This window comes from Trachurus japonicus, chromosome 17 (assembly GCF_045865225.1).
Source record: "Trachurus japonicus isolate A0001 chromosome 17, Traja_1.0".
Classification (NCBI taxonomy): domain Eukaryota; kingdom Metazoa; phylum Chordata; class Actinopteri; order Carangiformes; family Carangidae; genus Trachurus; species Trachurus japonicus.
The window spans coordinates 25,188,763-25,211,737 of NC_140923.1; the positions used below are offsets into that span (position 1 = coordinate 25,188,763).

The following is a 22,975-nucleotide window of genomic DNA, read 5'->3' on the forward strand; positions in this document are numbered from 1 at the left end:
CACACTACTCAGTCTTTCACAGGATTAAAATGCACAACTGTTAAAACACACCTACACACTTTTACTTGTGTTTATACACTGCAGTGTTAGTACGCCTGTTGCATGCTAGGAAGGCACTGACTTCCACTCACTATACCAATACCTTGAAGGTGAGTGGAGAGCACACTCGATCAGATCAGCTGTTACAGAGGTTGATCCTTAACCAGTTGTCAGTGCTCGGAGGATCACTGCGGATGAAGCACATTAACAGTAAGCCCAGCCGGGAAGCAGAAAGTGGTGCAGTGAAAATTAAAACTGACACCTTGAGGCTACTAAAGTTTGCTTCCAGCTAATATGACTAAGCTGGTAAAGTCTACAAGAGACCCGCCACGTGTGGTGCAGTGAAATGGTTTCACTCTCCTCTGTGTTGGCCTGCAGTCAGTTTTCAAATAAAAACCCAGACAGGGTTTTTTAATACAGAATAAGTAAAAATCAAAGAGAAACCTTACATTGAATTTATAGTTTGCAATAAAATATAGGCTACACACCAGAAATAGCAACAAATCTGGCAGCTTTTGCCATTTCAGTCTAATTTGCTTGCATTTGATATAGCTTGGTTTCTCTATTATAATATTCTTATTTTTTAGTAAAGTAGCAGCCATAGTTTGTTAGTTCTGTTTTCAGTTGACTAAAATATGAGGGTACACTGACACCTTTGGTGGCACATAAAATACACAGACAAAACCAGGAGTAGTTTAAATCAATTTTATTGGCTCATTTTGGCCAAAAGATTGGTATTTTCTCTTTAAAAAAAACAATCTTACATCTGTTAAACACAACAAAGACAATATAAATTACAAACAAGCAGTACCAGAAATATATATATTGATTCTTTACATCATTTAAATAAGAAAAGGAAACATCTACAATATCAAACTCTCAAGTCACGACAAAACAGACAATGCCAAGACAAATCAGTAACAGTTACATTTCTGAAAAGACTGACCACATTCCTTCATACACTATGCACAAAACACAGTCGCTTGTCTTAAAACTAGTCAATATGACTTATCAAAATCTCCACAGAAAAATTTAAGTCAGTGAAGTATATACTTAATTTGATTCAAAACTGCCTGTTGAATATTGTACAAAAGGCTGGAATGATCTTCAGTACCCCAAGAACGGCTTTACAACATCAGCCCTAACAGTTTCTGCATCATAATCCTAGTGTACAGTGATTTATAACTTTACATAATGCGTATGAACACTGACCTCATGTTCATGTGGAAAATGGCTCTTTGTTTTAATTAAGTCACCATTTGGTCCGCACCACTGGGTTTCAAAGGCTCACTTAATCGGCCTTTGCATTGTACTTGAAACCCCTATAAGGTAAGAGCAGTTCTGACAGAGCTGTTTTCTCGCATTCAAACTCAACAACAGCTCTCCAGCACCGTTGACACAACAAGTCTGGTGATGAGTCTTGACTTGTTGGAAATGTTTTGCAGCTTACAGCGCAACAGACAGGCCTGGACTTGCTCCTCTGACTATAGGGGCCCCTGCCTCACACCAACAAAAATAATCAACTGCAATGGTGAAACAAAACTGACAAAAATGTTCCACTGCATGTTTTTTTTTTGTCTCTTTTTCCATCTGTGGCTTTAGGTGCAGGGAAGGAATCTGCTCGTCTCTCTGAGAACAGAGCAGTGGAAACGTGGAACTCATTTAGTTTGAGTTCTTGCTTCTATTTTGAGGGCCTTGGCTCTGGTATGAAGTTTTCCTTGCAAGGAGACAACCAGGGAAATGGAAACCTCTATCTCACCAACCAAACACCAGGATAAGAAAGAATAGTCCAAAATCTACTTCTTTCTTCACCCTTCTCTTTCTTTTGACCTTTTCTCTTTGTCTCTTTTTAATCTTTAGGACTTTTTCTCAATCGCAGCAGGGGCGATCATCATCATGCTGAACTTCAGAGGGTAATAGCGGCCTCTCCAGGTCTTCCAGAAGATGCCCTGCTTCCTCTGGTGTCGCTGCTTGGGAGGAGGACTCTGGAAGTATCTACCGTTTAGGTTGGAGCGACCACAATTACTGAACCACCAACCACCTGCAGAAGACAAAGAACAACATCAGGTTAGGTACTTTTAATCTTGTGAAGAAACATCATCAATTGAAATAGAGGGGTTTAGCATTGTGATAGTCATTTTCAACTCACCAGAAAGGTGTTTGGCGCAGTTGGTATCGTTTTTCTGGTCATTGTCTTGGTCGCTGGTGGAGAAAGGCAGGCCGGAGGTGGCGTCGGCCCCCAGGGAACTCTCCAAGGTGCTGAAAGTGTCGGCCTCCTGAATCTTGAGCGAATACTTGGTTTCCTCTCCACCCAGTTGGAAGGGGAAGCGGACGGATGCCAAGTCGTTCCCCCAGTCAGAGAGCTTGATGTTGAGAATGTAGCCGCCATCTTTTGCAATGGAGTGGATCTTCTCTAGACCCAACCAGAACTCTCCTGCAGACAAAGAGGAAGTTGGGGAGAGAAAATGTGAGAAAACTACCCACAGCTGAAACACTCTTGCCTTTGTTTTAAGTCAGAGATAAGATACTTTTGGACACAGTCTCCTTCCCACTGATACGCTGGTTGTAAATACTGTAATGCTGTTTGAACTAATCTGCTCCTGGCCAGGCTACCCAGCACCTGGAGTCGGTGAAAGTAAGATCAAAGTCAAAGGGGTATTTACCATTCAGGCTGCCAAAGCCTTCCTCATAGGCTTGCCATAGCTGGTCAAAGTCCACTGAGCCATCTTGGCGCCTTTGGATCACTGTCCATCCACCATCTGGAAAGAAATACAGAGAGACGTTGATCAGAAAAGGTTTAATCAGTCAAAACAGCCTCTGGCAAAATTGGTAGGAAGTTTAACTCTATTTACCAGCTGTCATTTCACAGAAGACTTTAAAGGGCTCAGCATTTATTGGCTGGATGGTGTAGACTCCACTTGTGGTTTCTCCTCTCAGGAACAACTCGTGACAGTCTGATGCCATTTCTACAATAGAAACAAAGAGGGAAAAAGCTCAATGTTAAGAAAAACAGTTCTGTATCATATCTCTACAACAAGAACCCACAGTGCAAGCAGTGTAAACACCCTACACTTATAGTTATGCTATTTACATGTGACACATTTAACAGATCTTTTCTTCTTTAGCTGTACACTGTGTTTGTTAAACTGAGGCAGAATTTGCTGGACTGCTGCCCAATGTGGCAAGTGGAATAAGGTCATGGAATTATCTTTTTTGTTGTTGTTGTTGTTGTACGTTTCCTAAATTGGAGCCTTTTTTCTTTTTTTAGATTTTATTCTGTCATGTGTGCTGTGTTAAAAGAGAACCTTGTGAATCTGAGCTTGTTTACTTTACCAAGCTTTGATAAGTAGGTCATTCACAGTTAGGGAACCTCAGCGACAGGTTTCTCTGTGCTGCGAAAGCGGAGTGTTTGCAAATACGACTATCACTCTAAGTGAGTTTATCAGTAAGTCTGGAGATATGCATGTGTACCCGATAGAGCCTTTGACCTAGCCTTAACAAGGGAGAGAGTGAGTGAGAACTTCTTTCTCGGTTATAAATATGACCTTTCTCCCAGTTCCCAAGCAGACTTCCCTCTTTATGGCTGCCTGGCCCTCCAGTCTATTGAGTTACTCACTACTAGCTTTTACATTCCTAAGCCCCCTCCCTTTGCTCTGTCTCTGCTCCCCCTCTCTTTGGCTTGTCACACCTCTCTCACGTGCACAGCAGCCTCTCAGTGATGGGGGATTGCATGGCTGGTGCATGGCTGGTGCATGGCTGGTGCATGGCTGGCGCATGCATGGGGAGTGATCAGAGGCTGGTGAGAGGAGGAGGGGTGGGGGTTGTGGCTGTAAAGGGACATCTGAGACTGCAGGAACACAAAGCAGGGGACTCCGGAGCCAATTGAGTCTGTCATGTGGCTAATGAGGCACGAGACAAATAGCACGTCTCCAGTATTCCCTCTTTTTTTTGTATGACATCATCACATGATGCTGTTCAATACAGTTACAGAACAAAAACTTGCAAGTAATATCTTTTTTTTTTTTTTTTTGAATAAATATTCGCCTGGCTTTTGTTTGGGTGTAAACACACCAGCTGATCGCAGTAACACAAAACCTTGTTTTTGTCTAACGACCTTTCCTCTAGAGGCATGAACTCTCTCTGGCCAGTTGTGGCTGTAGTCTGCCCCAGGGTCAGGGGTTCTCCTGAACTTTGGCACACTTCTCATTCATTACAATGGTAAAGGAGAAGGAGGTGGAGGTGGGGAGGGTGTGTTTGTGTGTAAGGATGGGGGAGGAGAGGATGACTGAGGTGTGGGGGGAGGATGGGGAGGGGGGGAGGTATAGTCTGACTCCTTGACAGATCTAGGGGAAAGGTTGCTCATTCTTGAGGGATGTACAAATGTTTGTTTTACACACAGAGGCTGGATGTCTTAAAAGGGGGGGGTCTGGGTCTTTGAAACAGTGAAGTGGAGGATATCTGTACAAAGTTCACAGATAAATTTAGACTGGCTTTTCCCACTTTCCACCTTGTTTTCCCTCATTTTTTTTCTTGGCTTGGATACAAGGACAGTAATCTGAGGAACATTGCATGCTAGATTTCTACAAAGCCTCCCTTTGCGTTTTCCAGGCTTCCCTCCCCTACCCCACCCCTCCCCTCGACACCACAGAAATGATCAGTGTGAGAAATCCCATTGAGCTGTGTGACCCTAACTGAACGCTCTCAAATACCGGCAACCTTTCCCCCAGTTGAAACCTTGCCAGAGAAACTCGTTCCTTTTCCTCATTCCTCAAATCCTGCTGATGTCAGAGCTCTGAGGTGTTATTGTGATTTTTCCCGACTGAATGAACTCAACTGTTGCCTCAGCCACGTTCACCTTTCACCCACTTCTCATCTGTGGCCATCAGACGCTGATATACCAGTTTCATTCACCCAAACTCATCCTTATAAACTGCCTATTCAATAGGGTTTGGATTTCTGTTTTTATTCCCCTCTTCCTCGCATCACCTCCCTCATCCTGCTGTGTGAAGACTAAACAAACATTAAAGTGAGACAGAAATGTGGTGGGTTAAGGAAGCTGGTGGGACTCTCCGCTGTTGCCCAGTTGGAGTGTATCCAGTCTGGTACAGTGTGGATGAAAGCACTCATTATGACTGCTGCTCCAGTCACAGCTCAGTTCAGTTGGGAGCAGCAGCTGTGTGGCGTTGCTGCACACTGAGGGCATCATTTACTGTCTCATACAACGACTGTACACAACAGAATGAGGGCCACTGACAAAAGACTGACTTGACAAAAGAGTGACTAATTCCCCAATCTAGCGTCTTCTCTACTATTTATCTCAATAGATGTCTTTTCTTATGGGTAATAGAAGTAAGGCTCTTAACAAAAACTAAATTTATATATATTTTATTATTGGCCTAATTAAATGTTTTTAAACGGTTTATCCTCACTTGCTTTACTCGTGCCATTGTGTTACTGTTATCCTGTATTAACTGAACAATGTCATTAGGATTTAAAGGCTAAAAGCCACAGAGTCTGTGAAGGGTCATCTGCAGGTGTCAAGCTGTGCAGAGGAGCGTGTCCCAAACTGATTCTATTCCTTGATTTTAATTGCCAGTGATTTAAGCTTCTTTGTGGCGTTTACTAAACAGATGGCCTGCCACATTTGGCATCAGATTTTAGTCCAGTGAGTGGACTTAAGGCGGCGTCAGGAGGGGGTTTGACTTACCGGCTGGTGAGTCGCGTTGCTCTGGGCCGTCTGTGTCGCTGCTCTGCGGGGAGGGTCTCTGTCGTGACTGCTGGATCTGAAAAAGTTTCAGAATCGGTCATGAAATTTGCAGAAAACTTGGCAAAACAATAAATATTTGTCTCCACAACTTGAAATGATGAAGGGATTGCAAGAGATGTTGGTTTGCTGGTTGTTAACGCTTAACTCACCTGACTTTGCAGGGTTCTGATGCGCACATTCTGCTTGTCAAGCTTCTCCTGTTGGAGTCTGATCCTCTCCATCAGATCATCAATGCGTCTGTTCTGAGCCTCCAGCATCATCTGACAGAAAAAAAAACACAAAGGTACCATGCTTTTAGTGATTTATTCAACTTTATTCAACACTGCTTGTGCGTAAAATGTGCTCATGGTGCAGTAGTAATCTTTGATGTGACCACCACAAGAAACACTAGAGTTAACAACAAACAGGGCTTTTTGCAGGAGACATTTCCACCCTTTCCAAGCGTCCGTGGTGTGGTTATGTAACTCCCTCACCGCTTTTCCATCCCACTATAAAGCCTCTCAGCCTCACACTCCACTGTAGAAGCAGAACTACAAAGACAGCACAGCCCTCATAAGCCCCTTCAACTGTGTGAGGCATGTTCGAGTCTCTCCAGGTTGTAAAATGTGACAGCTGTGGAGAATTATTCACACATTCTTGTAGCTGATGCCTGCAGATCTCTTTGTCTGGCAGCGTTTAATCTTTCCCTGCACGTACTGCACACTCTGTCCTCCAACCCCTGCAGGCTTGTTAACCAACCCCTCTCTTCTCCACTCCACTCCACCACACCCACCACCCACTGCTTGTCCTCTATGCATTTTCATTCAGTGCCCTTGAGCTGAGAGACAAAGTCCAACCATAAAAGCCAACTATCCATGCATATACTGTACATCCACCAACTTTCAGCTTTCCTTTAACCATCTGTTGCAGTCCAGCATCAATATTTAGGTTTGTGGTAATGTTTGTAAGACAGAAACTAATCCAGACCACACTACTTGTTAACATCCTTCTGATTACTTCAAGAAATTACCATCATCAAAACCACAAAGACAGAAATGCTTCCATCCTCACCTGGATGTTGCGAACATCGCTCTTGTTCTTGGCACCAGTGTTTGAATCAAGCGGCGCCGCGTCTCCCTGCAGCATGCTGTCCACTCTCCTCTCCAGCCGGCTCATCCTCTCACTCATTGTCCTCCTCTCCTGCTGCATTTCCTCTGCCTTCTCCTTCAGCTCGGCCGTTACGTTCAGCAGCTGCCCCTCTCTGTCCTCCAGGCCGTGGGCCTGAACCTTCAGGGCCTCTCCTTCTACCCGCAGCCGCTGGCTTTCCTTTCCCAGATCTGTCACTGTACGATTGAAGACTTTCAGCTTGGTGGAAATGTCCCTCATCTGGACTTTGGTTTTGTCAACATGCTCCTTCAGCCCCTGGCCCAGCTGCAGCAGACCATGGGCAATGACATTCACATCATCCCATGCCGCGTACTGTACACGCTTCTCCTTGCCGTTGCTGCTGCTGGATGATCCTCCTTTCCTCTCCAGAGGGAAACCTGTGGCCAGGAGCACCACCAGGCACAGAGTCAGAGTTGCCAGTGTTGTCTTCATTTCTGCGCTTGTCCTGAAGTTTTGAAATCTTGCTTTGAAATATGTGTTGTCTTGTTGCAGAAGTGTGCAGTGTCCTGCCCTGTCTTCTTAAGTTCAATTTGAGAGCTCAGGCTCCTGGCGGATCAGACACACCACCACTGTTATATAGTTTCACAGCCCTCAACTCTCGGCTGTAAGCTGCCTGCCATTGGCTGGCTGGGGAGAGGGAGGGGTGCAGCTACTCTCAGGTTTCCGTCCCTCCTCCACCTCTCTGTTAACTATTCATGTCGGAGGCGGAGGAGGGACATGATATAACAAAAAGATTGGCTTTCATCTCTGCACTGTGGGGGACAGGGACTACATTATCTGCTGGAGGAAACTAAACAATTGATATACCCAGCTGTGAAACAAACCCTTTTCTGTGAGGTACTGCTGCATTAACACGAAGTGTGAGATGTGTGGTGAGGTAATCCTTTCAACAGCGTAGGAACAGTCTGAAATTGGTTGATAAAGATATCAAAACTCTGATTACGCTTAAAAAATACAGTATATCAATATTTAATCTATATTCACAGTCACTGTAAAACCGGTAAAACCAGGGTGGGTGTGTAGAACTTGATCCAACAGGCCATTTAAAAACATCAGGGAACATCGTTCACTGTAAACCAGCCTTTAACTGTAGTTGAATTGTGAAAGTGAAAGTAGTAAATACCGTTATGGGCTGTGAGCAGACCACCCACACTGATGCCGGTGAAAGATGAAGCTCAGACCTTTATAGAGTGGACTCCATCACCATCTGAGTGGAGTCTCTGAGCCCCTTCCTTGTCCAGTAGAAACATTTTCCATATATTCCATCATGCCCTGTATCCTCCTGCCATTTGGATGATTTTTTTTCCTCCTGTTAATTCAGTCTATTGATTTTACTATAACTGTATTTTCCTTTTCTTACCTGTCTTGTATTTGCTCCTGTGTCCAATAGGATCATGTTCTGTGTTAACCAACATCCTTGGTTAGTTTAATGATATTCAGATTTGTATTTTCAAAAATGTGCACATTAATTCCTACGTAGTTTCCTCACAAGACTTGTGAAGAATTCAGGCAAAATTAGGAGCCATGAATGATCCATACAACAAAAAGATATGCATTGATTTATGCACAGCAGATTATTATATAGCTTTGAAAACAGATACTTTTACTCTCTGTTATAATTAAATAATTTCTTGTAATCCCCAGTTTCTCTTTAACATAACACACTTGACTACAGTAATTAGCCTTCCCAATAATCCTATTAAAAAATGTAAAATAAAAATTTTACTACACTGAATAAAGCAGTCTTGTGATTTTACTGACCAGACAGAAAAAAGGATTACATCATAATTAAAACATTCTTAAAAACCCGCCATAAAACAGCTACTGTAGAACAAGTGTGTCAGGGTTTCCCGTCTATCTCCTCTTGGACAATGCAAAGAATGAATGAAGTCAGTCACAGACAGGAGAGGAACATGCGAATGATGTGGCCTGAGGGGCTCCTCCGCAAAGATTTGATCTGTGAGGACTGTGAGAATTAGGGGAAAGTTCACAGCAGAGAATGCCCACATTACGGCCAGTATGGTTTTTTTTTTACAGAGATCACAGGCCATATGTGATCTGGGGCCAGACCACAAAGAAGGAGCTGGTTTAACCCTCTCCTGTCTGTAGCCCAGACTAAGTAGGTGAAAGGTAACTGGGAGACTGCTGACGGTGCTGAGATGGGAAACACTGTGCTGAGGAATTACAGCCCTCATGTATGCGCCTGGAATGTACCAAACGTTATTAGCATTGTTTTCCTAAAGCCTTGGCAGAGAGCGGTTTCCACTAGGGCCAGCAATGACTGAAAAAAAAGAAAAAAAAAAAAAAAGACTTTTCACGCCAAAAGCTAGACAGCCCTTTTAATTTCCTAGGAACCCTGAGGTTGTTGTGGACAGATCTGCTTTTGTTTGTTCAAACTGACAGACTGAAGGAACTGTAGTATGATGATTCATTTTTTGCTTTTGCTTTCAGCGACAGTTCCCTGTCATTGAATGAGAAGGGTTGGAAAGTACCTGTGTGGATCAGGTTAAAGGGGGAACATACGAATAGCTGAACTTGAGTCTGGTACATTAATGTCATGACTGTACATGCAGCCTCAAGAACGTACGTGCCTCGTTGCATTTGTTGCATTCTTCTGGGACATTACAGAACTTGGCAGGGCTGTGACTGGGATGTACAGTGAGGCTGTGAGAGATGGACTGCAGACCTTTTTTTTTTTTTTTTTTAGCTTTTTATGTTATGTCAGGCGTACTGAGAATTGACATGACAAAACCTTTCTGATGTTCAGATGTTGCAAATAATGGCTGAATGTGTTACAGGCGAAATCCAGATTTTCTTGATAGTGTAGTTGCTGGATGACTCATGCTCATGTTAACTTTGCAGACAGAATTGCGTAACAATTTAACGAGATACTCAGCAATTCAAATCATATTGATTTCATCAGTGGGAGTATTATAATCTATGTATAAGTAGTAATACCCTGGTGTGGAAATACTCCATCAGTAAGAGGCCTAAGTAAATGTATTGTTCACAGCAATTACGCAAAACTTATTAATTATTCCTATTAGTGTAGTCTTTTTCTGATTCTGAGATTTCGTGATTATAATTTTTAGGTTGTAAAGTAGCTGAAATATTATCAACATACCACTTGGAAGCATAATCCGAAAAAAAAAATTACCAATTTTTTTAACGAATAAATGTTCATTATAATTAGTTAAAATGATTAGAATTACATATAGTAATTGTATTATGTCAGTATTATATCAAATGTGTTCTTTCAAAATGTAGTGCAGTAAAAGTATAATTTAACATGACATTAAAATACTCCAGAAATGTAGAAATTCCTCATAACTGTATGACGTACAGTTTACAGTGAAAATGTTCAGTAGATTTCCACAGCTGGAGCTCATCCAGAGCACTGCTGAAACCAGTTCAAACAAGAGCCAACAGACTAATCGTCACGTTGTAAGTAAGAAATGTATTGACATTGAAAACAGACTAAACAACTCAATTGAATAAACATTAGTTTTCTTTGTGTAATAGTAATGTGCAGGGTTTTCAGGAATCTTGTCTGCTCAGTATCCTCTCGTTTGTTCTCACAAAGCCATACAGTCCTGTGTCACTGATCATGACCGGATCCACGATTCGCCACAGCTGCTTATTCAATTTCCCAAAATGGCCGCTCCTATCTGTAGCCGGCATGCTGACCTTTTACCCAGATTCAGAACACAGAACATCTGTAAATCCCAGTGCAGCCCCCAGACTTAGTCATGTACAAGTGGATGGAAAGAGGGAGGGAAGAAGAAGAAGAAGAAGAAAAAAAAAACAGGTGCTGGAGGCTGTTAGAGCTGTTGACCTCCAGTTCCCATGGATAGACGCTGATCTGTGATTTTTTCCATTTGGGACTATTTTATTAGAGATTTCATATTTGTTGATTTTTCCATGTGTGTCTGCCAGAAATACATATCTGAATGTATTTCTGTGGTGTAAATAATCCAGAATAAAGCTACTTGAGAACCTGAAGATGAAGGAAAAGAAACAAAAAATAAATAGATAAAAGAAAAGAAAATTTCACCCTGCATGCTCCTGTTCACACCATTGAGATCTCAGCCTTTGAATAACCAAGCAAGCATCCAACCATTATCTGCATAAGGCACTAGATTTGGCACAAATACTGTATGTCTTAAGATGAGGATCTGCCTGCATCACATTTCTTAAAGTCATTTTGGGTAACCCAGCATCACCTTTCCTATGTCCTACTTTTCTTATATAATAAGATATTCATGAGTTGCAGACCTTTTTTAGCCGACTGTGTGGCCACTGATGTCCAGGGGCTGGTGACTGCCAGAGCTTATGACTGTCTTGTGATTGAGTAGAAGCATTGGTCAGGACGCACTGGAGAAGTAAATGTGGTTGAACATTAGGGAGATGTGATGTCTGCACCTGTGCTTATAAAAATGTCACCATTAGTCAGTTTCACATATTCGAATATCTCCATTTAAAGAGAATCGCCTTGTATATTGGAACGAATGACCTCAAAACCATGATTTGACCTCAGCGTTTCAGAGACATCTCCTTTACAATTAGCAAATAAATCAGGAAGGCCAGACGATACCTCCTGACAGATACACATATGAACTCATTCATACGCAGGCATCAGCAGACGTGCAGAAGAAAACGTTTCCCTCTGACCAATTCCCCAATTACCATTGTGTGTCATGAGCAGCCAGGCGCAACGCACTATCGCCCCCAAGTGGTGTTAGCTAAAGAATAACCCGCCTCCTTGTTCAGAGTGACCTCTGCTCACGTCTCCATTCATTACACCTACAGTATAGTGACTGGTGCACTATTGGTGCCCCAGGAGCTGCATACTGAATGTGACATTGCACCGAAACAAATGAAAAAACCTGTGGGTGTGACTCTCTTCACCTCGGGTTCGGTTCATCACGGACAGGACCGGGCCGAGAGGGTATTAGAGATTTCCTGTGTGGACCCCTGCTTCTCCTTGTACGAAGATGGTCCCACTTATTCATCAGCATGTACCAAGAGACCCCCTCAGTTCCCACACAAATGCTTAATTTCTGCATTTTTCCAAGGCTTTAGATATCTCCATTTTGTAAGCTTTTATTTTAACATCCTGCAAAGTGTGCAGGATCTAAATTGCTCATATTAGAAGCATGTAGCTGTTTCTTCTCTTTGAGGTCGAAGACTTTGTGACATAAGACAAGTTATGTAAGTCAAAAGAATACATAGCTGCTGTCCACTGGCCTGTTTGTGCAGTGGACCGAAGACTTTAATGAACACATACACACATTTCAGTATTTCATTCATGTATCTTTCTTGCATGCTTAGATGCACACATACACACATATTCTCCTGTTACAGACTTTAGGCTAGATCTCAGCTTACACATGCGCAGACATGTGCTACGTGATACAAATGAATGTGTTTTTGTTACTGCTTCTGCTTCACTGGGTCAGTATTCGTTTGCCATGAGATACTTTTACTTCTCAGACTGGATTGTGGGGAACAGGCCCCTGCTAATGGACGTCCCTCATACCTCTTGACTTCCACAGACGCTTTCCCCCTCACTTCTCTCACTGCTCATGGACTAAATGAGTGTCCCAGCTGGCAGGAAGCAGAAAAGTACAGAATGTACGCATATCCCAGTTTGGATAATGTAAATACATTTAGACTGTGGTTAACCTCAGCAGATGTGTATGCTGTCAGTTGTTTCTCTCTACACTGTTTTACGCTATTTCTGGGGTTAGGCTCTGTCCCTGTCACCAAACAAAGAAGTGCTAATCTTGCAAGAGTGCAAGCAGTATTAAACTTGATCCTTCAGATTTACTGCAGTGGCTTCATTTAGGAGAAAGCAACACATAAGAAATCATTCTCTTGAGTGATTAACCTAGGCATTTAGTGTAAAGGCTGTTGGGCGGAAAAAATAGCACAGGGAGTCGTTTCTCTTAAGTCTTTTCTAGCCCTCATCCTTCTGTACTTCCAGAGAGGAAGCCCGGACTTACACAACATGAGTGAAACAAAGCCCCGGCTCAGCTCGCTGAATCTGTTTCTCATGCAACACAATATGTGGGCTGATGACGGACTGTACTGAAGAACTGCAGCAGTCACAGCCAGAAGGATGGTTAGCTCAGATTAGTTTAGCATAAACAGTGGAAACTGGGAAACAGCCGTCCATCCATTGTTCCACTTCTGCACAGATTAAGTGTTCAAGATGTAACACGCACATTTTTTTTTTGACCCTCAGACAGAGCCAGGTCAGCGTTTTCTCCTTTACTCTCCTCTCTGTGTGCTAAGCTTCTTGATGACAATTTACTGAGAAGATCAGTAATGCTCCTTATATCCACTGACTATAAAGCTATGGATAGAAGCTGTCACCTGGTTGAAACCTTGGAGTTACACACATTTTAGTTACACACATGTGAGAGTGGTATCAGTTGTCTTATCTAATGAAACATATTTCTTAAATATCAAAACTTTCCTTCAACACTGTATTAATGGGTACCTACAGTGGGACTATGAACTATTTGGGATATTACCATGTCAAAAGCATGTCTATATGTATATGGCCTGAATCCAGCAGTGTTGACAGAGAAAATCCCACTGGAGACCAAAACAACTTACCAAGGTCAAGGCTGAATTCCATGCTAAACGCAGTTGCCATAAATAACTCAAACAGACATTTACATTGTCTGGGAATTCTGCTCAAATAGGGCAGCTGTAGGTGCTAAATGAGCTCTCCAGAACCAGAGTTATACATTTAATGGACCCAAAAGCCTCAGATGCGATAAGCAGTGGCTGTTTAGTCTCCCCAGAGTTTCAGTGGATGCAGCTTTGTCCCCAAAAACCAGCCCCTTGGCGAGTGTGTGCCCCAGTTATCAAGCCCGATTCCCATGAACTAATTGGCCTCCTGTAGAACATTCAAGCACGCATACTATGTTTACCACATAGTAAGGAGCACTTGAGGCTGTGGGTGTAGGTTACTGATCACAAAGATGCTAATTCATTTCCCCATTAATTTTAATCAACGGGAGTGGAGGTGGAAGCAGGTCAGATGGAGGAGACACTCGAACTGAAGAGTGATCTAACCGTGAATGGGGCCTGTTCTGGGAAAGATGTGGGTATTGGCAGCGAGCCTCTTACTGTCAAGTGCAAAGCAGCTGGTGGTTTGGAGAAGGAAAAGGAAAGGAGGCTTGAATTACAAAGTGTTCTTCCAGAACTGAAGAGGTTCTGACCTATAACTGTACCACAGCAGCTGTGCACTCCTCTGCACAAATCACACACTTATGTCTCTTAGTTTTGATGCAGAAAGGACAAAAAACTGAACATTTGTTTGAAAACTGCACTGAAAAACAGAGAAATAGTAAACCTTCCCCTGCCTGAAGTTAACAAACGCGGCCTAGCTGTTCAATTAGTTTGAAAATGTTTAACCATTTCCTGTCTCCTGCTTGATGACAGCAAACCTCACTGTAAAAACTACAGTATGCCCCCTGAAGAAATAAGACTAATGTGTTCATGTGTGAGATTTAAAGATGTCGTTGGGCTTTGTTACCTTTCAACAGAGCCGCTCTAGCTGCTCCCATCTGTTACCGGGGTTTGTGCTAAGATAAGCTAACTCACTGTTTGCTGTAGCTTCATATTTACTAAATAGATGTGATAGTGGTGCCAATCTTCCCATTTAAATCTGCAAAACTTCAATGATAACTTGAGTGAAGAGTGTTGTAGCTTGTTTGCTGTGGTCTTCCTTGGTCTTCTGTAAACCAAGATCTTTTTAGAAACTAGAGTGTTTTGAAGCCAAGACAGTTAATGAAAAAGCAACCTAAACACTTAAAGAATTATCAGCTGTCACACTGAGTCTGTGACTTCTAACCATCTGTTGAGTTACTCCATTAAACCCCTATAAGCTCTAATGACTGATTCCTTGATCCACATTAATCTCACATCCTGAAATCTAATTGAAATGGAGTGCTCAGGAAGTGCTTTTTGCTTCGTATTTTTCTGTATTTTCACATCTAAATCGGGGATGCAACAGGTTGTTTTGGACTTTTAGAGGTAAAGCAGGCCAGCGAGATTCCTCTCTGTGGACTAAGTCACCAGAAGCTGTTTCATGATAACAGTTATGGCTTTAGCATGTGAAGCAGTTTTCAAGCTATTATCTGTTGTGGTATTTAGTGTTTATTTCACTTGTCAGTCTTAATTTGAGATGACACATTCTTTGTCCATATGCACCCACAGTAGATATTCAAACATTGGCTCTAATGACAGGTGAAAGCAAACCTGAAATGCTACAAGGTTAGAGTCACCTGTCTTGAAAGGATTTGGTAAATATTTTTGCTCCCAAACCTGGAGTCTTACTTGCTAAATTCCATTTTAGTTTGTTGATGCTAAATATTGACCCAGTTGTGTTTCCTGGATGTATCCTCTTTACTCCATAGCTGTGTCAGCAGTTCAGAGCTTTAATTGCTGAGTGCTTGTACATTTCTGTAAACCTAAAGGCAAAATTCTTCCAGGATCGTAGAAGATAAGAAGAATGCGATGCCACTGAAACATTACCCTGCAGCGAGTTCTTTTCCAGTATTGAGTTTTAAGCATGTGTCATTGACTGCTGTATATCATTTTGTTCTTGTGTACATATTGACACAGTCTGTTCCTTTTCTTCAGCAGAGAGACCAAACCTGAACACTGAGTAAAGAAACAAGAAAAGGCAGAACATCAACATAACCTTTACACCAGATAGACTTCTTTCCTCATGCAAATTCGATTTGATTCGATTTGATTTTTATTTGTCTCAAACAAGCACATCAAAAGACAAACAATCTATGTAACAAGAAACAAAACAATAATGATACTGTGCAAGTTTGAGAAGGGGCTGAAGGAAGCAAAGCTTATCAAGTTCAGCCCCCCCTTACATTGTGATTCATGTCATACAGTACATCTGTAGTTCCATACAATTCAGAAGATTAAAAACATATTGCTTTAATATGAAATAAGACCATGATTAGCTGTCAAGTTCTTTATAGCTGTCCAAGAGTGTATGTTTGTACTTACTTTTAAATTGTTTTAAGTTATTGCACATTTTTATATCCTCATCTAGTCTATTCCACATTTTAACACCACAAAAATAGATGCTAAAACTTTTCAGGGTAGAATGGATGGTAGATTGTTTAAAGTTACAGTTCCCTCTTAAATCATATATGCTTTCTCTGACCATAAACATTTTTTGGATGTTTATTGGTAGCAACCTATTCCAGGCTTTAAACAAAATCTGACCTGTTTTGAATTTGACTAGGTCCTCAAATCTTAAAATACCCGATTTTAAAAACAACGGATTTGTATGATCAAGGTACCCAGCATGATGAACCATCCTATGACTCTTTTTTGTAAAATGCAAATCTTTTGTAAAGTGCTTTTATATGTGTTTCCCCATACCTCAACACAGTAAGATAAGTACGGATCAATGAGTGCATAGTCCAGCATTTGAAGTGACTTCAATTTCCACATTTTCAATTTTCAAACATACCTCTTACTTAATTGGACGATTTCCGAATATCATGAATTTTGTTTTGTTTAGGTTTAATGATAATTTGTTTTCATCAAACCACCACTTTAATTTTAACAATTCACTTTTGACCATGAAATTGAAATTCTGAATTGTTCGGATAAGATGTCTGATATAGATAGACAGATTGTCCTCTCATTAAACCCTTGGCAATGTTGAGGAGAAAACTGATTACACAGATAGGAGGTTTTCTCACTCAGTAGTGGTGGGCAACAAGTGCAAACTGGTGAGGAAATAGGTTCTCTCAGGTGAAGCTGAATCTAAAGCTTCATGTCAGTTTAAAATTATAGGCCTCTTGTATCGCGGCTATAAAACAAGCCTGATCACATCAGACTTTCCCTCAGCACAGACACACCTGTCTCTGGAACAACATCTGTAAACTGTGCCAGGACTCATGTCAGACCAGGTGACCGAGTCCAGAAAGCTTTTGTTTTGACAGTGTTTACTAAAGGACATGTGTCACAGAGCTTCAAAACAGCTCTTTCTTAACTCCGCCCCCCACGTCCACATCCCTCCACCACAGGCTTCGTTATTATCAACAGCCGAGCGTCTGACCCTGTGTTTCATCCCGTCACTTTGTCTGTACGTCTGCGCACCTGCTGTTTGTACTGCAACACTGTTGTGCGGGGAATCATGGGCAAAGATATTTTACAAGTCATATGCATTGTGGGAGACGGAGCCTTCAAAAAATAAATGGATGGCTTGTTTTTGTGACCTTCGCACAATGAAGTCTCCCCCTTTTGCACTTTTGCTTACATAAAAGTGAATCAGGAATGTCAAAGCTGTGCTTGGCTTTTCGTTGTCATCCCTCAAGCTGTCTTACATTTACTCTTTCTGGACTTTTATTTATTTATTCTAGATTGTTGTTGCTCTAACAAATATACAGAGGTTTCATCTAATTCCTATTCCCAAAGATATTTGTTTCTAATTTTTTTTTATCTTGTCAGTGAATTATGTGTCCTGGATATAATGTACTTTTATTTCCTGGATGGATTAGAGGATTTAAAGCAGGTAAACATGATTAGCGGGTTTTGAATAAGAGATATGCTATTCCTGCCAACTTTTTTTTAAAATTCTTATTATCTTTAGCCTTTATTTTCACCCTTGTTACTTGTTTTTCTAAAACTCCCCTCTTGGCTTGTACCCCTTGAGCCTAATTAGACCACCACCACCTTCTGCAATTAAAAGCAGGAAACAAGGAAATTCTGTAGCGAGGCAGGGTGTACTAAAGTTCAGTGATCAGTTAGGTTGGAGTTTGTGAGAAAGAGGACACAAACCAACAGAGTGAGAAGGGCAGGGGATGTCCTCTAGTTACCTCTGGGGTGATTGTCTTCTTGGCATCCCCTCCTTGTGTCCTATGGGCCCCATTTGTAAATTTGAGGGCCGTGACACAGGTCATAGCTGGGATCAGAGTGTGTAAATCAGAGGCCTCTCTTCCCCTGGAGACTCCATGACCTCCCTGCTGCACATCCTGTTAACCAGCATGGAAGAGAAAAAAAAGCCCAAAGCCTCCTGCCAAGTCCCTTCAATTCCAGCCAGCCACACCACCTCAACCAGATGATGTGCCGTTTGAACTTGTGTCACTTTACAGTACTTTTGTTACAGGCATCATAAATTAATCTTAAATAGGAACCACGAGTAAAGGTAAATTCTAGTATGTCACCCCCCTTTCTACTACTGTAGTTGCCTTAGTTTTGAGGTACTTTACTTGAAAATTTAAAGGGACAACGAGGAGTTTCTATTCGGTTATAAAAAAGTCTCACGTTAATGTGGATGAATCTCCGCTACCCACACTTGTTAATGGGCCCATTTTCGATAAATATATCGTTCTGTCTCTATCGTTACTTTGTTATTATTAGTGGTGGCGGAAATGCTGGTCGAGTCGACCAGCGTTTCCTTCGTGGCGAGTCATGAGAATAACGCAGCCAAATCGCCGTTTATGGTCAGAACTACGACGGTATGTGAACCAATCCAAATCCAAAACCAATCCAAAACTCCTCGTTGTCCCTAGTTTTGGAAAAGCAAAGCGTTTTCACACTACATTTATGAGCCTCCGCGCGCACCGTAAAATTATTTGACCGGCGCAAGACGGACTCATGTTTTCAAAAGTCAGAGGTTCAAAGACGTTCAGTTACCGTCGTAGTTCTGACCATTTACGGCCATTCAGCTGCGTTATTCTCATTAAGGAAACGCTGGTCGGCTCGACCAGCATTTCCGCCACCACTAATAATAACAAAATAACGATAGAGACAGAACGATATATTTATCGAAAATGGGCCCATTAACCAGTGTGGGTAGCGGAGATTCATCCACATTAACGTGAGACTTTTTTATAACCGAATAGAAACTCCTCGTTGTCCCTTTAAACTTTATAACATTTTATACTAACTTTCTCAGACAAAACACTGGACTTCGTACTCCTTCACATGTATTTTACAGTGACTCTGCATACCGTTTATTTTTACTGCACGTAGAACAATAAGTTAAAAGTACCATCCAACCTTCACCATTCTCATCATGCACCAGTATTAACAGTCCAGAAACATAATGCATTGCAGTGTTAGACATTGAAGAGTGCACTTTTCTGCATGATTGATAATTTGGCATTGGTTATATTTTAATACTTTCAAAACGTTTTGGCTGCTTTAGAGCAGTGGAAACTATTTTTATACACAACAGTGAAATATCATCAACATAGGAGTTGATATGATGAAACTGTTAGTCAACAATTATTTGATTACTCATGGAGAAACATTAACCATTGATTTGGAGTCCTATTTCCAGCATCTTGCTGAACATACAGTAAGTTAGACTCATTCTTATTTTAGCTCTGTTTTCTTCTCCACCAACTTCTGAGAGGAACATCTGGCTCTAAAGATGCTAATTTCTATGTATTTGAGATGCTGCAGATTTTATGTTTTGTCTCTTGCTGTGGCTTAAACATGAACCAAAACAGTAATGTTTGGGGTCAGAAAACTAAAACAGCAGCCACATTCAGGCTTTGTTGAGTTCTTATAAATATGAATGAGGTGTAAAATAGGACAGAAAACACTTCAGATTATCATTTTCAGGCACATTGTAGGTTTTAGATACATGGTCTCAAGGAGTTCAAGACCAAAATAATTCAGGAACATTGTTTGAAGGATTTAAACATGAGCAAGCGTTTCATACCCATAGCGTTAAAATAAGAGCGACACCTCAAAGCACAGTGTCCTTGATATTTGTGCGTCTGGTTTAATGTTGCAGATCCCAGATACTGCCTGCAGACAGACAGCCGGACAGATACACAGACAGACAGACAGACAGACAGACATGTCCACTGCTGGTGTTTTCTCCCGGCTGAGTTAGACCTTGGTGGCATGCAGACAAACAGGGAGTGGCCTTGGGACAGGGAGAGAGAGGGAGAGGAGGGAGGGAGACGGGGTAGATGGTGAGATGGTAAACACATGCCACCCACAGGTCTGGATGGGGGGGTGAAGTGGAGAGTTTGAGAGATAGGGGTGGAAAGCTGACACCGAGTTGTTTTCAGGCAAAGAGTTGCTGTTGACTGTGAATACCCAAAACTTGTCTCTTCTGCTTTCTCTTGTATTTTGTCCTGTAGGTCAGAATGAGGATGTGAGAATGAAGCCAGTGCAGGTCTTTGTCAGTAACAGTCACATCCAGACGGTTTATGCAGATTTATGAGACTGATTCCTGATTTGATCTATGGATGCAACATGATACACAGACTAGTGGGCAGTTTGTTTATGCGTTAAGGTGCACTGTACAAACATACTGTAGATGTATTGATTTTGTGCAAGATAAAACGTGTTAAGCCAGATTTATATTCAGACTCCTGGCTGGATTTGTAGAATTAAGAAGATCAGAAAACAGTTTTTCTGTCTCTCTCTGCTGTCACTGTCTTACCGTCTCTCTTTCTGGTTCACTGAGTCCGGCTGTCAAGTGCCGGCATGCTCTACTTGGTCATGCAAGTCTTACTTGAACCTAATGAATAGCTGCCAGAATTTAATTTGTGGCTTGGTGTCAGTTTTACTCTTTGGCTTCACGTTACTGGTTGGTGCCTTCCTTGTTTATCCTTCATAAGCCTGTACTGTAGCTGCGATCCTGTAAGCTGTGGAACATCTAATAACAAAATGTGAGAATAACGTGTATAGACCTGTGCTACTTTTGGCATGGATTAACCGTGACAACCAAAACCAAAACACTTTGCTGTAGTCCGTTAAATATCTACTAAAAACAACATGTGAGTCAATATACTCTTCAAATTTGTTTTCAACAACTATAAATGAAATGAAAATGAAACCTGATTACACATCACACTCTTTTTTTTTTCAATTTGTCAACATATTATTGACCATAAATTGCTGTTCCAAAGAGCAATATGAGCTCCAGTCTATTTTAAAGCAATATTTATACAAATTTCAAATGTACAGCTGTGTCAGGCATGTGCATTGCTTTCACATCATACCGTATGCTGTTTGCTAAAAATTAATTTCCCTTTCCAAACTGCCAGGTCAGTTTCTTGTGTAAAGTAGGTCAAAGTAGAGATGGAAAATGCAAAAACGTTTAACTAACAGAACACATGTATAGAGCCTCTTGACAACACATACCCCAGACTGGCCTGCTTTCCTGTTTAAACAACCACCAGGTTCCTTCATGCACCTCAAGCTGGATTTCAGCCAAACACCTTCATGCTCAAAAACACCAGTCTCAGAAAAACACACACAAATTCCCATTGATTTACAAATTCTGATCTAGTAGATATATGTTAATAATTTCATGTTCAGATATTTTACACAACATAATGTAGTTGATACACCATAAAGACCAGTTGTGCAAAAGTGTTGTAGTTCCACAAGTTATTTGTTGCATGTGAACAAAGCTCCACTAGCCATGGTCATAAGCAGCCGTAGAAAAGTGTAAACACTTAAAAGAAGTCTTAACAAAGGAAAAACTCTGTGAAATATGTTTATTTAGAATGTATTTAATACTTAATAAACTAATATAAAAGGACACCTCATATGTTGCTGAAGTTGTGAATTTGTTTGATCATCCAGTAAGTGATTGTTCTGAGAACAAAATTTTCAGGAATTGTTTGAAGAAACTGTTGAAAGTTCAAACTATAATTTCACCTCAAAATCCTCTAGATCTCAATCTGATCCAGCGTGTGTGGGATGTGCAAGAAAAACAAGTGTGACCCATGCCCCCTCTTTGTACCTAGCAGGACTGAAGGTCTTCTGCCAACGCCTGGTGGTGCCTGATGCCACAGGACACCTTCAGGTCAGAGCTGTTTGAACTGTTTTGTGTTTCAACAACAGTAACTACATTAATATTCTTCAGTTAAGGTAGAGCAAAGGGGGTCCTTCAGATTGTCAAAACAAAGGTTGCCTTGGAGTTACTCATCAGAAATGAGTTGCTGAGGGAATTTTCTAAAGTGATGCTGCCCTCTGCTGGATAGAATGTAAACGACACAACCTAACCATGGTCTGTAAGTGCATGTGCATAAAATCCCAATAAAATGTCAACCGCATGTATGGAAATAAATAGCATGAACATACCAAACACACAGCAGTACAGTGGGCTTGATATCTATCAACTTGCCCTTGTGACATTTGTCATTTAAAAATAATCTGCTCTAGTTTCAGTGGACGGATAAGTTACAATGTTGTTTACACTGGTGATGTTTGGAGGATGACTACATATAAACAAGATCAAATTAACAGTGGTACTGTAATAATTTAAAAAGGACATAATATCTAATTAAATAGTAACTTAATTTTGCTTATGTGTTTTAAGATTTTTCTTGCAGCAAAAGTCTGGATTGCAATTCAACCATGATTTTATCCATAGCAGTGCACCATTTGAAATTTAATAGGCCGAGGTCACCTCCATAACTTTGGCACTGTGCCTCAATATCCAGTTTGTTTACAAATCTGTGTGCACGCATGTTGCCTGCATACCTCAACCACTGCTGACAAATGTCAGACAAACTTAGACTGTATTAATTTTAAAAAGTAAATACATTTTGTAATGAACTATATTTAACAAATAGGTATAGTTACTACAGTTGTCACTAATGATTAAAGCAGAAGTAAGCGATATTTTTGTGTTAATATAAGTCTTAAATAGTTATATCTTCCGACAGCAATCACTTACATAGAGTGTTTGGACCGAAACACGGGTCTCTCAGTCACTCTGCTCTGAGCCGAGGAGAAAACTTTTCTTGTATCCTACAAGTTTTATCCAATGAGGAGAGAGAACGGCAAGAAGGGCTGTGTGTGCAGCCAGAGGCAGTCTGGTGCAGCCAAGGGATGCGCCTGAATGTGGTGACGTAGGGACGAGGGCGGTTATGGTGGGTTCAAGGCAACTCGTAACTCGTGTTTTTCCGACCTGTGAAGTCGTACCAGTTCGATCTGGTACGAGTTCACGGGTCGGAAGTTACGAGTGGCCGTTATAGTGACTTT

At 41.4% G+C, this 22,975-nt stretch overlaps 1 protein-coding gene across 1 annotated transcript; it reads right to left on the reverse strand.

Moving 5' to 3' along the window:
- Nucleotides 1–730: 730 nt before the first annotated feature.
- angptl4 (angiopoietin-like 4) lies at nucleotides 731–7,500 on the reverse strand. The gene is made up of 7 exons (XM_085804205.1): nucleotides 6,857–7,500; nucleotides 5,956–6,066; nucleotides 5,747–5,822; nucleotides 2,892–3,005; nucleotides 2,703–2,798; nucleotides 2,189–2,473; nucleotides 731–2,080 (listed from the first exon to the last, which is right to left on the reverse strand). The coding sequence occupies exons 1-7, from the start codon at nucleotides 7,382–7,384 to the stop codon at nucleotides 1,896–1,898; spliced, it is 1,395 nt and encodes a 464-aa protein (XP_085660331.1). The 5' UTR covers nucleotides 7,385–7,500; the 3' UTR covers nucleotides 731–1,895.
- Between the last annotated feature and the right edge of the window lie 15,475 nt (nucleotides 7,501–22,975).